This window comes from Morchella sextelata (assembly GCF_020137385.1).
Source record: "Morchella sextelata strain SCLS chromosome Unknown scls_26, whole genome shotgun sequence".
NCBI classification, from domain to species: Eukaryota; Fungi; Ascomycota; class Pezizomycetes; order Pezizales; family Morchellaceae; genus Morchella; species Morchella sextelata.
Window position 1 is genome coordinate 1040799 of NW_025408641.1, and position 16741 is coordinate 1057539.

The 16741-nt window shown below is 47.7% G+C and overlaps 3 protein-coding genes across 3 annotated transcripts; all 3 read left to right on the forward strand.

The window, feature by feature from the left end:
* Window positions 1-1863: 1863 nt before the first annotated feature.
* H6S33_008536 (uncharacterized protein) lies at window positions 1864-3037 on the forward strand (the record flags this gene model as incomplete). Its single annotated transcript, XM_044839894.1, has 3 exons — window positions 1864-1997; window positions 2106-2695; window positions 2754-3037. The coding sequence occupies 3 exons, from the start codon at window positions 1864-1866 to the stop codon at window positions 3035-3037; spliced, it is 1008 nt and encodes a 335-aa protein (XP_044688081.1).
* A 3185-nt stretch (window positions 3038-6222) lies between these two features.
* Window positions 6223-7997, forward strand: H6S33_008537 (uncharacterized protein; the record flags this gene model as incomplete). Its single annotated transcript, XM_044839895.1, has 5 exons — window positions 6223-6454; window positions 6520-6719; window positions 6782-7142; window positions 7197-7488; window positions 7547-7997. The coding sequence occupies 5 exons, from the start codon at window positions 6223-6225 to the stop codon at window positions 7995-7997; spliced, it is 1536 nt and encodes a 511-aa protein (XP_044688082.1).
* A 2947-nt stretch (window positions 7998-10944) lies between these two features.
* Window positions 10945-16739, forward strand: H6S33_008538 (uncharacterized protein; the record flags this gene model as incomplete). The annotated part of the gene is made up of 9 exons (XM_044839896.1): window positions 10945-12614; window positions 12674-12909; window positions 12971-13281; window positions 13346-13792; window positions 13849-13959; window positions 14018-14143; window positions 14971-15181; window positions 15239-15545; window positions 15647-16739. 9 exons carry the CDS (start codon window positions 10945-10947, stop codon window positions 16737-16739), a joined length of 4512 nt encoding a protein of 1503 aa, XP_044688083.1.
* Between the last annotated feature and the right edge of the window lie 2 nt (window positions 16740-16741).

Below are 16741 nucleotides of genomic sequence, written 5' to 3' on the forward strand. Positions count from 1 at the left end.
CGCCTTGTTTTTAAAGATCACCAACGGCAATAAACGAGCAGCAGCCAATGGAGATGGAGAACGATTAAACACAAACAGGATGAATCGGAATTCGATTTTTTCCGGAAAAGCGACCGCTAAGGAGCAGCAGTCAAGGCCGTAACCGTCGAATCCGATCCGAGATCAAACAAAACATCAAATAAATGGAGAGAAAATGATGCTGTCACAGGATTGCAGAAAAGCATACAGCATACATAAGGTCCATGTATGTATTTGCATACCTGTATTCACAAAAGAGCCGAGCCGTGTGCTTTGTTTTGGCTTGCTCGTGTATGTAGAGCATGCATGTATGGTGTGCACATAGATTCATGGATATGGGAAAGGTTCGCAGTACATACGGGGAAAGAGAGAGCGCGACGGAGAGAGAGAGCGAGAGAGAGGGGACAACAGGAACGGAACCGAATCCATACGTAAGCTTCAGCCGAACAGAATTGAGAGATGGAGGCCAGCAACGGTCTAGCGTACCGAATAGGTTGCCACCAAAAAGTCAACCCGTTGGCAGAGAGTGGTAAGGTTCAGGGGCAAAGCAACAGGGGCAGGGAGCAACCGAGATGCAGGAACGGTGAGGCTTTTGGCTGAGGAAAGAAAAAAAGAAGGAAGAAAATCAAATCCCCGACTGTGCCACTGTGCCACTCAGGTACACTCGACAACCACATGTGATGGACAACGACAACTAAACGTCTACAGGCTACCTGATTGCCTGACTGGGCTGCAGACAAATAAGTGTGTATGTAAATTACGATGGTATTAATGGAGACCCGTTGAAGAGTAGGGTACCAACTATACGCTAACGTTATAAACTGTCGTGACAGCTGAGGATAAGGAGACAGAATTTAAAAGCTACATCATACTCTAACTCAGTGGTCGAGGCAGCAACCGAGTGCCGGATCACCCGTAACGGCGGGTACAAGAGTTTGATACGAAACGAGATGAGAGAGACGTGACGCTTCTCTTGAATCTTGAGTGGAGGAGGACGAGAAAATAATTGGTGGGGAAGTGAAATGAGGTATGGAGTTGAGAAAGAAGGATTCCTAAAGGGGAATGGGCTCCATTGACTACGAACAAACCGTTAATAGGAAACGCAGGTTAAGCGCATGCTGTGAGTGGGCGACAATCGGAGGAAACATTTGCATCCAGATAGAGCCTCCCCTGAAGTGGAAATAACCCTATGAATGGCTGAAACGTCCGTGTTCAGGGGTTAACAAGCTACCTACTGGGTTCAAGGAGGGGAAGGGAGGGGGAACGAGGGTGGGTGCCTATCAAAGCACCGCCAGAGCGCAAAGCACAAAACTACCTACATGTAGGTACAGCATTTGGTAACCATTATGGGAGAGGGGCAGAAAATAGGGACTGTGAAGGCAGCAAGTCACAGCAAAACTGCAGAAAGCTCCCAGACTGCCAGGCCCTGTGCATTATTAGCAACCTGCTTGGAGTGGGAAGGATGCTGCAGTTGCATATCCAAGGAACCCGAGACTGGGATTGCCGCACCGTCCTCTCTTTTCCCACCCATCACATCCCTCCCCTTTCCATACACACACGCTTTCTCGGCATATCTCTCATTGCCCTAGTCCCTTTCTTCTCTTCTCCCCTTCTCCCTCCTCAACCTTTCTGACTACAAGAACCAAGGGACTTCCTTCCCTACAGATCTCACTCTCATCCTTCTCCACCAACACATTCACTCACTCACTTGTGTTTGACATTCATTCTTTTCATCATTACTCACACTCTCTTGAGAATTGATTTCTGCGCACTCTTTTGCAGCTTCTTAGCATCCTCAATTAGTCAATTAATTCGAACCAGCACAATCATTAAACAATCATCAACATGAAGTTCCAAGCAACCTCTCTTTTCGCCTCCGCGCTCATGGCTGGATCTGCCATGGCTCACTCATGGCTTGCCTGTGTTGACACCGATGTCACCAACTACTCCGAATGCATGGCTGACCCCAACCTTGACCCGTATGTATTCATCTGCCCCTTACATAATAAAAACAATTTTTTTTGTTTTTTCAAAAGCAATTTCTTGGAATGATGAATACCTTACTGACGATATTCTATTCTCTGCAGAGTGAGAACTTGCAATGGTTACCCGCGTAACAAGATCTACGATTACGACTGGATCAAGGAGTCTTCATTCTACGCATGGAACTTGAACAACGCCAGCAACACCGAGGGCCTCGCTTGCCGTCCCGGCAGCCAGGAGTCAGCGACATACCCTTCAGAGTACCCTATGACCACTGCTGTGCCTGGCCAGACCCTTCGCATGCGTCACTGGGGTAACGGTCACTCACGCTGGGACATCGGTTCCCCCAACCACCGTGACCCCGGTCTCGTCCGTATCTACTGGGCTGGACAGAAGGAAACCGAGCTCAAATACAAGTCCAACCTCACTGAGGCCAACTGGATCCCAGGTGCTCAGTCCAACTTCAGCGCTGATGCCGTTACTCTCATCACTGGAAACACCATGAACGAGAAGGCCAACTACTTCGACTTGACACTCCCGAAGAACATTGAGGCCGGAAGACACTCCATGGTCTGGGTTTGGGCCTGGGATTCTGGTTTCGGTGCTCTTAACGAGGAGACCGGTTATGACGGCAGATGGGCTAACTCTTACTCTACCTGCTTCGATATTGAGATCGTCGACTCTGACTTCGTTGGTATGTTCTGCCCACATATCCAATTCATCTTATTCAATGTACTAACATCTCATCTCAGGACCAACCTACGACAACTCCGATGATTCTAGCTACGTTAACGAAGACGAAGATGCCGAAGCTGCTGCCTGCTCTACCGCCACTGGATACCTCGGAGGAATGTCTGACAAGCCTTGTGTCGGAACTGCCTGCCCACCATGCTGGTACAAGTCTCAGACCGACGGATCCATCGCTTGCTACGACTACACTTCCTCTGGCTCTTGCCCATGGGGTGGCGCTTTCGACTGCTCCAAGAAGCAGGCCACCAGGAGGGCCTTGAAGCACGAGCGTGCCCCATTCGCCTAAATATAAAGAATTTTGGATAGACCGGTTTCCTTGTCATCTTACTCAATTTTTTAGTGTCTTATGATACCTCTGTTCTCGATGAGCTTGGGTGGTGGTGTTAGTTTGTGGAATTTATTGTTTGATCTGATGGTTGTCTTGGGTTTATGACCTAGCTTTTGTAAGTATTACTGTTCGGACAGAACGACATAGGTTGTACTCTATTTGTAGTATTTATTCCTCTTCTATTTTTCTTCTCTCCCTCATTCGAATCGAATTATAGATTTCATACCCTTCAAAACACGGTATCATGTTACCTACTGTATTCCTTGGGGGCTTGTTTGAGGACGAAGAAAGAACATTGTATTATTTGTACTTTATTTTTTGTTTGTTTCCTGTATTTGCATCGCCCTATTGGTGCTGGTCTGGGTTTTTTGGGGTCCCTGTTATTTTTGTTTTTCACATCATATATATCAAAATCAATGTCAGTGCGTTATCACGCACAAAATAGAGGCATCATCACTCATTCATTTGCACATAAAAAAGAGACTACTCACTTCCGCGTTATGATTGACCTGATTCGTGGGGAAGTGTTTTGAGTAAAGAGCCGCGCGTTTCATCACCCTTATTTTTAAATTATCCTGCCTTCCCGATCCATCCACTGGTATGACATTTTGACACGTGCACGGAGAGGAATTGTGTTGTGGAGGTCATTGGTATGGGTATGGGTATGGGGTATCGGTATCGGCATGGCCATGGGGATGGGGTATGGGTATGGAATATAGTTTGTTTGCAATGGCAATGGCAATGGTAATAGGGTATTTATTATGTTTACCGATTCCTTCCACACGGGAAACAAATAGAAGAAGTCGATGGGGGACAGCTTGTTATCATGGGATATGCAAGTTCCTCCTTTCATTCCGCGTCGTGATAGGGTCGTCCCTGGCGTCGTTTATTGCTGACGTCGATAGGCTTGCAGCTCTTTTGGTTGCATAAAACACGTGGTAATGATATGAATGCGTATAATAAGGGTAGGGTTATGTGTATAAGAAAGTTCAACGTAGCTTTTTTTTTATGCACTCACAATATCAAGGATCCGTACAGGCATTTGTGATGTAAGCAGATACTGGCATTTCAAGACGTGTTCTAATTGTACCTCCCCATTTCAGTGTTCTGATGCGCGAGAGGTCAGGGAGTAGATATAGTATACTAGGGAGTAGATACTTGCACCTACAACTTCAAGGGAAGGGAATCGAATTCAAGGGATGCAGTGCGGAGGTGGCTGGAGGATCAGGGTAGTGGACGTGATGTAGATACCTACTCATCCTCAAGGGACCTAAGATGGTTGTATCTATCCTGTAAAGGAGTCGGTGATGCATATAATCTTGTCTCCTTTCTTTCAAGGACCGATAGGGATGGTAAGCTTTTTTGAAACGGTCCAAGAACTTGCAGGAAGGAAGGGATGGTGAAGACACTTCTGAATTGTGGGGTGTATCAGTCCCGTATCAAGTCCCGCTCTTTAATTCTCTGGGAATGGGGAAAGAAGCATTTGACAGAAAGACAGCCTAGGTCATCCCACGACACGTAAATTGTCAAATCTTAAATGTTCCCAGGTTAATCAGGCGAGGTACTTTGAGTAGGCTTCCAGATTACACGCGCATACAGACCCGTCTAGTCTAGTTTGGCCTGGCAAATAGATTGGAATTTAATCAATTCTGCAGTGGGGACCGGACAGCTAACTGGTTATTTGGGTAATTGCATCTTGACGGGTGGTGTTATAACATGTAGTCAGTAGCCATGGTAAAGGGAAATCTAAGAGGGAATAGAAAAATGGTACCAGTAGTGAGAGTGGGCGTGTAGAAGCACTCTAGTCTCTGCTCATGACGCGTGCGGCGTTGGCTTTAATTTCTTTGGCTCTGGGGATTGCGTAACCTACTATCATTGACCTGCCAACGACATGTAGATACCTCACAGAATTTGTTGCACAACCGCATAGGACGTGCGTACGTAACTCAGCCGATAATTGTTTGCTAAATAGTTCAGGGATTGTAATTTGATAGGCCCCGACTTGTAATTGCTTGTCGCTGTCCCGAACGGCGACAATTGTAGCCATGCCAAGGCCGAGCTAACCACCACTAGCAGATGGTGCTAACCAATTACATGTAGAATTTGAAAACTCTTCAAAATTGTCAAATCAACTCGGTAGCACAAGGTTCTATAGTGTAATGGTTAGCACCCAAGATTCTGATTCTTGTAATCCCGGTTCGACTCCGGGTAGGACCTTTCAAAGTCTACCGGTTAACCACCTTGGTTGCCTGTGAGACCTTTTTTTTCACGTAGTCATCTTTCGATTCTGTATACCAAAAGTGCAGTCTTACCAATACATGAAGAACGTTTTCTTCTCTGTAAATGAACGGTTGCTTGATGCACTACTATCCAGACTGATAAGAGGGGGAAAAAAACAGGAGTACTAAGCTCTCCCCCTTACCTGACAGGTTATCATTGGTTCTTACTACTCTTGTTCGAACTGCTGATCCAGACTACAACTAAGGATAAAGATAGCAATGTGCACGTGCAGGAGAGATAAACGAGTCAAGCTTTTACAACGAGATCTACTGTACATGTCCCCTATGTTTATATTTAGCTTATGTTTATGCGGATGATCTAGAGTAGGTTTGATTTGCAGTCTTGAACAGCCTTCCCCGACTTGTTAGACTTGTTGCAATTATTAAACCCCACTGTATAATCATAATCTCCACCAAAAGAGGTCTCGGGCTTAGTGGTCCGGTTTCTCTACCGAAAGCCCTCTTGGACAATCTCCGCCGATAAGTAATTAATTAATTGGAGATTAGTGAAATGCTTGAAGAAATCTTTGGTTGGGTTGAAATCATATTTTTGGCCATGGTTATAGTTGACTCGGATTAGGTTCCTTACTCGGCGCGGCGTACATTGACAGCCCGGAGATGTCCATACCAATGATTAAGAAACATCTCAACAATGGGGATATTGTTCTGTATGCGCATTCATTCCATCTATGGAATATACTCACATTTCTCACCATACGTACCCCAAGCCCTAACCCACCCTAACCCACCCCCCAAATCCACCCCACTAGCATTGATTGTTACCCTACCCTCCCCTAGAAGTTCACCCCACCAAAGCAAAATCCACCCACAGAAAATTAAACAGGGTCCTCAAACACCCAAAAAATGTCGTCAACCAAACTTCTCACGACAGTAACGCGACAACTACATGTGCGCTCACCACCAACACTCAAATCATGTCTGCACCATCACCGCCGTAGCGTGCACAAGCTCGCATCCTTGCCAGAGGCCTTTCAGTTCATCAAGATCTCCCCAGAAATCCAAGCTGCGCTGCAGCGCGGGGCGCCCGTCGTAGCACTCGAGTCGGCGAACATCACTTGCCCGGCTGAGGTGGGGGGTTAGTTGGTTCCCCCTTTCTTGTCTGCGCGGGGAATTGAGTACTGACAAGTGGGGTTTTTTTAGCCTTGCCATTGCCGCTCAACTCGGAATTTGCGACCAAGGTGGAGCGAGAGATCAGGAAGATGGGCGCGATACCGGCGACGATGATGGTGTTGGCTGGAAGGGTGCATGTTGGTATCGAGGACCCAGCTCTCTATTACGAGATGGGGCAGAGAGCTGCGATGAAGGTCTCGCAGAGGGAGTTGCCGTTTGTGCTTGGGATGGTATGGTTGCTTCCTTCTGGTTTATTCGGAAGCGGGCTAACTGTAGGATTTGCGGACTACAGCCAGGTCGACGTAGCGGTGGTCTTACGGTCTCAGCGGCATTGACGATTGCATCAATGATTGGTATCAAGGTTCTCGCAACGGGTGCCATCGGCGGTGTCCATAGATCTGCGACAACACTTATGGACATCTCCGCTGATGTTAACGAGCTCGGCCGGAGGAATGTAGCAGTGGTATGTTCGGGACCAAAGGTTTATCTGGATGCGGAAGGGACGATAGAGTACCTAGAAACGAAGGGTGTGCCAGTAGCTACGTTCGGAAAGGGGACGATGGAGGTCAAGCTCCCAGCACATTACAGTACCGAGGGAGAGCTTCAGAGTCCGTTAGTGCTGAAGAACGCGAAAGAGGCGGCGAGGATGATCCGTGAGCATATACCCTTCCGTCTATCCCGGTATCAGCTAATGAGTGAGTGGATAGATACAAGTCACGAATGCGGACTCGAAACGGGACAGCTCCTGTGTAATCCCATCCCGTACCAAAATCAATTGAACCTCGAAATAGTTGAGAGGAGTGTGAAGAAATACTTCAAGGAACGCAAGAAGCACAGTAAGAAGGACAAGGAGGTGGTTGAGAACATGGTGTCTACAATCCGGCGCTTCAATAATACAGACAGAACGGTAGCAGCGGAGAAGGTCATGCTGATGCACAATGCTCAAATGGCAGCAAAAGTGGCAATAGAGCTAGCGCGGATAGAGACGGGGATTGATTGGTTTGTTATCCACAGCTCCCTGAGATAAAGGTTTGGGCTAATGTGTGAACGGCAATAGGAGGTCGAAAGATCGGACGGAGACGACGAAGGACAGGGAAGATTACCGGCCCGGTTCATCTCCGGATCGAGATCTAGAAAATGGGCCAAATCACAGCGCAATATATCACGATAAACAAACTCGACAGGTCTATGTGCCTGGGAAGGGTTATCTGCACCCGATAAGCACAATGCGCGACTCGGGGCAGCAGCTAGATGAGCAGCAGCAGAAGAAGAAGCAGCAGAAGCAGCAGCAGGTGCGGCCAGTCATCCGTCGGTCTCTAAGTAGAGACCCCTTGAGTGATTATGAGATTTCGCGGCGGCAGCCCTTCCAGAGGTCGGACCAGTCTTCCGAAGAACCACGGAACGTCCTAGCAGAGTGGCCTCTGCCTGAGCCAGTGCCGCGAACGCAGGTAGTAACCGAGAGAGGTTTCACCATACGGCGGGGGGCACACCTTGGGGTGCGAGTGTAATTATGAGGTTTGTATATATATACTTTACATAGATTCTGATTTTTTTTGGTGTTCAAAAGGCGGGTCATTTGTAATTTTACGTTTTAGATCTCTACTCTCCATAGGTAGTTTAGAGTTTGTACCGGTTTTTGCTTTGGCCACAGTGCTGCACATATGTGTTCATTCTGCATGATAACGGAAAGTTTTTTTTTTTTTGATTATTTTAGAGTGGGATATATTTCGGTATCAGTTAGAGGTGTGTATGCTTCGGGCTCTGGCCCGAGACTGCTTCCCGGGACGAAATAGTCCCGATATTTGAGGACACAATCAAAGCTGCTGCTGGCCTCTAGCAACGTCATCCGTTAAAACTGCGGGGTGAAAGTAGCTTGTTTGTGGGAGGAAAAAGATAGGTGTTTTTTTTTAGGGCCCTCTTCGCCATGAGTGTTCGCGTCCTACTTTCCCGTTCTTACCATCCGCTGCAAGTTGCTTCTTTTTCTTGCCTTTGCTGCTGACACGATCATGAGATATATGAGGTGGTTTCGTTGAGAAGCTTTCAGTTACGGATCCAATGTCATTGTTACCAGTAACGTATTTGACCTAGGCCTAATCAAAACCAAATTTGTTCACAACCAATTTGTTCACACCCAAATTTGTATGTCAATGGCCCATTTCCAGTTCTTACAGTCTGACACGGTACCAGGTTAAAAACGTACTTGTATCCACATGTAGGGTCAATCAATTTTTGCGGTGGTAACATCAAGCCAACCCCTAGTTGCTACATGTAATTCATGCTAGCAATACAAGTAGTCATCGTCGAGGACGATGTCACCATGCATAAGATGGACTCCCGTCGTAACTAGAACCTTGGTGCCACCATGGATGCCACCTTGGGAAACAAGAGATTACATTTGTATGGTACAGTATATACTCAACCATGGATGGGCTAGCTCCCCTATAGAAGAGGGGGAAATCCCGGGGTTCAATCAATGAGCCTGGACGACTCAGGTGTGCTGGATATCTTTCGACTGGGTTCTTGTAGGTACTGGCATTTGAAAGGATAGAATACAGGTGGGCATGACTCGCTGGCTGTTGTCACTGGCCGCCGACAAACGCTTGGACCCAGCGAGTGAGAGGTTGTGGAGGAGGTCGATTACTCAGCTACAGTCAATCGTTCGGATGTATGTAACACCGACACGTGTAGAAAGTGTAACCTGACTACATGCCTATCAGAGCTTACTTGTACATGTAGTTACCCTACACCTTGGGGCTCGAATGGACAACTACACTCGTCGATAATTACTAGCTGGTCAGATGCGAGTGAAGACCTGGCTTTTGTAAGATCGACTTCGATTATCTATCATCAATATGAGACTTCTTCTCATCTTACGCGCGGCACGTGAGCTATCATACACAATCATTTCATAGATACCCCACAGATACTTCTGCGGCGGCTATTGGCTCTCCTACAAACCACCTATAGGACGTGCACGCTTACTTAGCAAAGATTTTAATTTGGTCTCCTCAGGAAAAACATCTACATGCATGTGTTCAGCAATCGGAAACATCGCTGCTGTTGGAGTGGTGGGTTGTAGTTAACCTTGACTTTGCTTTTCCTTTGCTGGCCATGGATTCACGCCTAGCCCACTCCATGTGTCTTTCAGCTCAGTCTGCTCTACTTTCAAGGGATCCCCGCAACCTTCATCCCCGCAGACGGAGAGATAGGCAGTCTTCTAGACGTCATATCATCCCTTGATAATGGATGTACCCAAGTTGGGTCCTCTAGAGTAGAGCACTCTATCTACACCTGCAGTAGGTGGGCATTTTATGTGCTGCTGCATACATTACATACCCGATCTCTATCACGGGCAATTTACCCGGTTTCTGGAGCAGATGTGCTGAAGTTCTGTCGAATCATTCTCTCCGACCTTTGTTCTTTCGGTTTTTCGCACTCGCATACCATACTCGTTCTAGTAATCCATACCAAGACCCCAACCACCCAGAGGGAGCATATGTAGAGAGTCATCGCTGATCCTAGCCCTAAAGTTGAAATGCGCACGGTGTACTCTAATAGGAGTGGTCCCTGCAGCTGAGACAAATTTCAACTGACAGCGAAGCAGCAACCAACCCGTTCCCGCCGGCCGGGGTGGGGAGGGACACTGGTCGAAAATGTCAATAGCGAGTTGGGGATCGGTGGGTGCATCCCATTGTTCTGTCAGGAAAAATTGTTGTGGCCGTCTCTGGTTGGGTTGGTGGGTGGCTGATGGGCCGAGTGGATACGTTTTTTTCACCCCCCCGGCTCTTCGCTCTTTAAGACAACTGGACCCAATGCCGTGCTCGTGCTCCGTTACCTTACTCAATATGGCGATTTCAGCCTTGTATGGCTGGTTCAGTCTACCAGCCTGTGGTACAAGACGCACTGGTGAGAGGGAGAGGAAAGTAAAGACTGAGGACGACCTCAATCTAATCCTCAAATCTAATTCCTTAATAGCAAAGGACGCCCGTCCAGCCTGGAAGGCTAAGACACAGGAGAAAAGAAAAGAAGAAAAGATCCTGCTTTCCAGGACCTGATCCTTCTCCCAACAACGAACCGTCAGCTGGAAAATAACACGACGGGTATGTGTATCTCTCTCTGATCTGTACCAGTTTTCCAGAAGAAGAAGAAGGAGAAGCAGAAGGAGATATCTGCACCCTTTTGAATCCCACGAGGTTAACCCACCACGGCTCAGCTAGCCAGCACCTAAGACCTGATAGGTTGAAGTTGAGTAATCGGCATCACCACCCACATACCCACCCACATACCCAGAATCATTATTATACTGTCTAGAGTATAGACAGTTTGGAGGACTACCAGCCACCCCCCCCGATAGATAGTCGGAACGACTTCGAATCTAGCTGTCCATTCCGTAAAAGCGTGCGTACCCTCGAGCCAGAGAGTACGTACACCCCCCTTATCCCACCCCCGTAAGAAATGTCATCGTACACACAACCACCAGCAGGAGCAGGAGTACCGGCAATGTCGTTTCCAGCACCCATCATGAGGGCGAACGCCCTGTCCTCTCTCCACCCTCCCCCAGAAACTCCCAAGCGACACAGCCTCACAGTTTCAGTCTCAGATATTTCCGAGGTTGTGGACGGTAGCGGAAGATTCATAGCAGATGCGGCCCGTGAGACGCTGATAAATGCAGCTCGAGACGGTGACGAGAGTTTAGTCAAGAAACTCCTCGAGTCAGGAACAAATGTCAACGCCGCGGAAATATCCGGGAAGACCGCTTTACAGGCGGCAGCGGAGAGCGGCCACGAGGGTATGGTGGTGCTACTGTTGAATGCTGGGGCGTCTTTGGTTACACCTGCTGCTGAGTACTCTGGGAGGACGGCATTGCAGGCTGCGGCGGAGAGGGGATATGGTGGGATTGTGAAAAGGCTTCTAAGCGCTGGGGCGAAAATCGATGCTCCCCCAACTGGAGATTTTGGTAGAACTGCTCTACAAGCAGCAGCGGGAAGCGGTCACATGGATGTAGTCGAAATCCTTCTAAGTTGCGGCGCAAACGTTAATGCTCCACCATCCAAATCGTCCGGGAGGACAGCTTTGCAAGCTGCAGCGGAGGGCGGGCATGACGATGTGGTGCTGATGCTTCTCAGGGCCGAGGCGTACGTCGATGCATACCCATCGAATTTCCATGGTAGAACAGCGTTACAGGCTGCAGCTGGGGCAGGGTATGAAAACATTATCGAGATCTTACTGGAATCTGGCGCGAGCATCGATGCCCCACCTTCAGAGTTTTCTGGAAGAACTGCGCTGCAGGCTGCAGCGGGGGAGGGGAGAGAAAATATAGTTTCTCTGCTTTTAAGATATCAGGCAAATATAAATGCGCCGCCGGCAAACTCTTCCGGGAGGACTGCGCTACAGGCTGCGGCAGAGGCCGGCCATGAGAGAATCGTGAAAATGTTGATCGACGCCGGGGCAGACACGGATGCTCCAACATCAGAATTTTCCGGAAAAACGGCACTGCAGGCTGCAGCGGGAGGTGGCCATGAGGAAATTGTAAGGCTCATCCTAGAAGCAGAGATTTCTACGGGAGCGGCGAAAACGGAATCGTATGGAGCGGAAGCACTGGAGGCTGCTGTAAATGCTGGACAAATGAAGATTGTGAGGATGCTACTGGACGCTGGTGTGAATATAAACACTAGAAACTCCATGGGAAGAACGTGCCTGTTCTCATTGAACATGAGTAGTGAGATGTTGCAGGAGCTGGTGAAACTAGGCGCTTTTATCGACCATGCGGATTATGATGGAATGACACCGCTACATTATGCTGCTGAGAATGGGTGCAAGGAACTTCTTATCAGTCTGCTAGATGCAGGCGCCGATATGGAGATTGAAGATAACAGAACTCGAAGGCCATTACATTTGGCGCTGGAGAAGAAGTATGAGGAGTTGGTGAAGGTGATGCTTGGCAGGGGTGACAATATTCGGGAATCCCGTGTAAAGAGTTGGCGAGCAGTATTGAATGCAGGTGAAACCGACATCATTATGATAAGCGAGGGTTCGTCCGGTGCGAACGATATCAAGAAGGTTGACATCGATAATGCGAAAATTGGGATCGAGACAGATGATTTGTTACCATTGAAACAATTTTAGTAAGTAAACTACAGGCAAGAAATAATTGAAAAGAATTATGCTGACCATTGTATAATAGTAATGCAAATGGGCTCAAATGGGATGATGCAAAATGTAAAAGACTCGTTGATCCCTGGAACTTCATGTCGAAATATTTGGCTTTACATGGTAATGTTCGCCCAGAAACCAGCGGTGCCAATGTGCAATGGATATGGGCGCTGGTGAACCCAAGAAAAGACTTACACGGCCCTACACGGAACTATGGTCTTGGGATCCCAAACATTGGAAATATCGCAACAACTGCCCATACCAAAGGTGTGTTTCTATCCCATCCACCCCAAGGGTCGTGACCTTTTGGCTGATCAAAATTTAAAAGCAATATTGGTCTGCTATGTTGCATTTGACTTCTTTGTTCACATCCCTCCAGAAGAGGCACAACTTGAGCCTGATGAAACCCCACAGGAATCGTGCTTCCATACTGAGATCCAGAAAACACAGATCTCATGGGTCATGCGAAAAGCTGGATCTGGGGACCAGCAGATTTTCCGCTCCATGAATTACAGGAGTACTTTGGAGTATGGCTGTGTGCCGAGGCATGGGGTTGATTTCTTTACTCTGTTCATTGAAGATCTACACCATAAGTGGCTGGATATCTTTCATAAAGCCGAAGAACACCTCAAACAAAGCGTATGTATCAACTATTCCAGCGAGATACTGGTATTGTAAACGTATTCTAATTTCCACCACCCAGCGAAAAAACCTCTTGCTCAAAGAGGGGCAAACCACTAGTCTTATACGAACATTTTTAAGAGATGCACAACTATGGTCGGATTTCAGAACATTATATAAGCAGCACGTGAAGGAGGCCAGAGCTTTGGTGAAAGATTTCCGCGAGAAGCGACTGCTTTATGATGAAGTCAACCACTTCGAAGACAAAGCAACATTAGCCGAGGAATGCCCCGAGGACAGTACAGAGAGCGAAGCGTCATCAATCATTTTTTCCGACTGCCCCGAGCGCGATAAAAAGAAGAAGAAGAAGGAGAAGAAGAAGGACAAAAAGGGGAAAGTATCCAAAGCGAAAAGGGATAAAATATATCTCGAGACGAAACATTTGGATGAATTGATAGAAGCTATGAAGAAGGACTGCAGAGAAAATATAAGAAAATTGGAGAAAAGGACGAAGGACATGATTGAACTCGTGAGAACTCACCTTTATGAAGCATGGTCACGTTGGGTTTGGCTAATTCGTAACAGGAATTTAACTTGGTTTCTATTTTCGAAGCACGGATATCAACCACAACTGCCCAGAGCATGAAACGTCTCACCTGGATCACTTTTATTTTTCTACCATTGCTTTTCGTAGCTGTAAGCATCATACTCCGTAGCACTTATTGGGAAGGTGGAAGCTAATAGTTAAATTAAGAGTTTGTTCGGTATGAACTTGGATATATTGGAAACTGGTCCGGTCAAGTGGTGGTGGTATGTGGTTTTAAGTTTCTCACTATTCGTAATGGTCCTCGCCGGATGGGCTATCTTCAAATATTCTAGCGTATGTTTTCCCGTTCCTGATGTCCAAGCTTCCGAGATCTACTCCGAGATTACTCACAGGCCAGACTTTCCAGAACGTCGGTGGGTGGTGTGAATCTCTATTTGTTTCGCTTTGGAATAAATTGCCACCTATTCCTATACCTAGACTTCGAGAAAAGAGTAGTCCCATGGATGATCTTGAAAGTGGGTTCAATTTTAAGAACCCTAAGTTTAAGTTTACCTAGCGACGAACGAGCATTTACGACAATAATGAATTATGGAAACTTACAACGAATTGGCATATATTTACGGATCAACCAGTAATGATTGGTAATGGATGGGGTATGAAATGGATGGGGATGGTAAAAATGGGCGGGGTAATGATTCTACAGGCGTTTTTTTTCCTTCTTTACCACTGGCAAGGACATTGCCGTTTACTATGTTTATTATATGGATATTTTTGGACTATCTTTAATGGGCTCTGTCTCTTTATAAGGATTGAATGTAAATTCTACCATTTGTACTCGATCACGCCCAGGCGCGGAAAAACTGTCATGTGAAGGTTAGCATCAGCAGACTATCGTAATGTCAGGCCTGACCCTAACCCTGGATGAAACAGCCCTAACCCTGCGGAGCCCCTTGGTCCGAGAAACACCATGTAAAACATCGCCGGATTTCATTCGCTCGCCTGGGAGCATTCCTGCTCACAAAGGTACTAATCGATCTCGAGATCTCATCACTTTATATCATATCTGCTTTCTCCAGGGAGCCACCAGATCTTAAACCAAACTTCGCAAGGAAACAGAGCGCATCGGACATCCGTTCTGGACTTCTAACTGGATGCGATAGCTTCCCCATAGCTCCACGTTTAAGATGTCTCAATATTCTCGCCTCGATACCGAAGATGACCCACAGTCACTCAGTACTCAGCCTTTGATAGCGAACCCAGATGTTCTTTCCGATCCCACAGAAAACGCGGACAACCCCGAAGACGGAGCTATCACAGGCTGGATATGGCTCCTCACCTTGACAGCTGGCATAAGTGGTCTGCTGTTCGGCTGTGAGTATATAATTGCTCCCTATCTCGACCGCAACTGACAAGACTGACGCCCTGCAGATGATACAGCTTCCATCTCGGCTGCATTACTACACCTTGGCCCGTCGCTCTCCACGCCGGAGAAGCCTGTAACAACGTGGGATAAGTCGCTGATAACGTCCTCCACATCACTCGGTGCGTTGGTAGGCGGTTTGTTTGCTGGATTGCTGGCAGATCGCATTGGGCGGAGAGGGGTCATCTGGGTTGCAGATGTCCTGTTTATTCTTGGTGCCATATGGCAGGCTCTCGCCGGGAGTGTGGGCAGCATGGTAATAGGTCGTGCTGTGGTGGGCTTGGGTGTTGGTGTTGGAAGTCTGATTGTGCCGCTGTGAGTGAAACCGGATGGGAATCTTCCTACATAAACACCCATCGGCCCCCCGTTTGCGATGTATGGCCGGGCTCTTGTTCGATGTTTGCTAACGAAAACAGATACATCTCCGAGCTATCCCCTCCATCACACCGAGGTCGCCTGGTCGTAATTAATGTTTTGTTTATCACATTCGGCCAGCTAATTGCTTATGCTGTTGGTCTCATCCTTTCTCCACCAACCCTCTCTCAAGACCTTAGCTGGAGATTTATGCTTGGACTCGGTGGTGTCCCTGCCTGCTTCCAGTTCGTGTTTATGTTTTTCATGCCAGAGACGCCGCGATGGCTAGTACAGCACTCTCGTCGCGATGAAGCTGCAAGAGTTGTACGGAAGATCTATGGCGACCTCTCTGAAACATCAGTCGAGAAAGTCCTTGGTAGTATCGAACAGGGTATAGAGACTGTGTCAAAAGATCCCTTCATGGCCAAGCTCAGAGCGATCTTTGCAGTTGGGAGCAATCGGCGTGCTCTAGCAATAAGTTGCTTGCTTCAGGGCCTCCAACAGGCCTGCGGGTTCAATTCTCTCATGTACTACTCGGCCACTATATTTTCCCTAGTGGGGTTCAAGAACCCTACCGCTACTGCAATGGTCGTTGCTGGAACAAATCTGGTTTTTACCGCGTTGGCCTTCACATTGATTGACCGGATCGGGAGGAGAAGGATCCTACTTTGGTCGATCCCGGGTATGATAGTGGGGCTATTATTGTGTGCGATAGCTTTCCACCATCTGCCAATTCTGACCACCACTGCTCTTTCAGAGCCTTCGCCTTCCATATGGACCCCACTGCTTATCATATTTATGATGGCATATGTAGCAGCCTATGCGATCGGTGTCGGTGCCATCCCGTGGATCGTACAGTCCGAGTTCTTCCCTATGCGTGTTAGAGGACTCGGAACGGGAATGGCTACAGCTACAAATTGGGTGCTCAACTTTGTCGTTGGGGCGACCTTCCTTCCTGCTGTAGAATGGATGTGGGGCGGAGCTGAGGGGCTGTTTGTCGTTTATGCGCTGGTGTGCGGGGGTGGGTTGCTGGCGGTTTATAGGATTTATCCTGAGACGAGAGGTCTTAGGATGGAGGAGATTGAGAGTGTGCTGAGGAACGGATGGGGAGTGAATAGAGGAACAAAGAGGGGGGCAGCAGAAGACGATATTTGAAA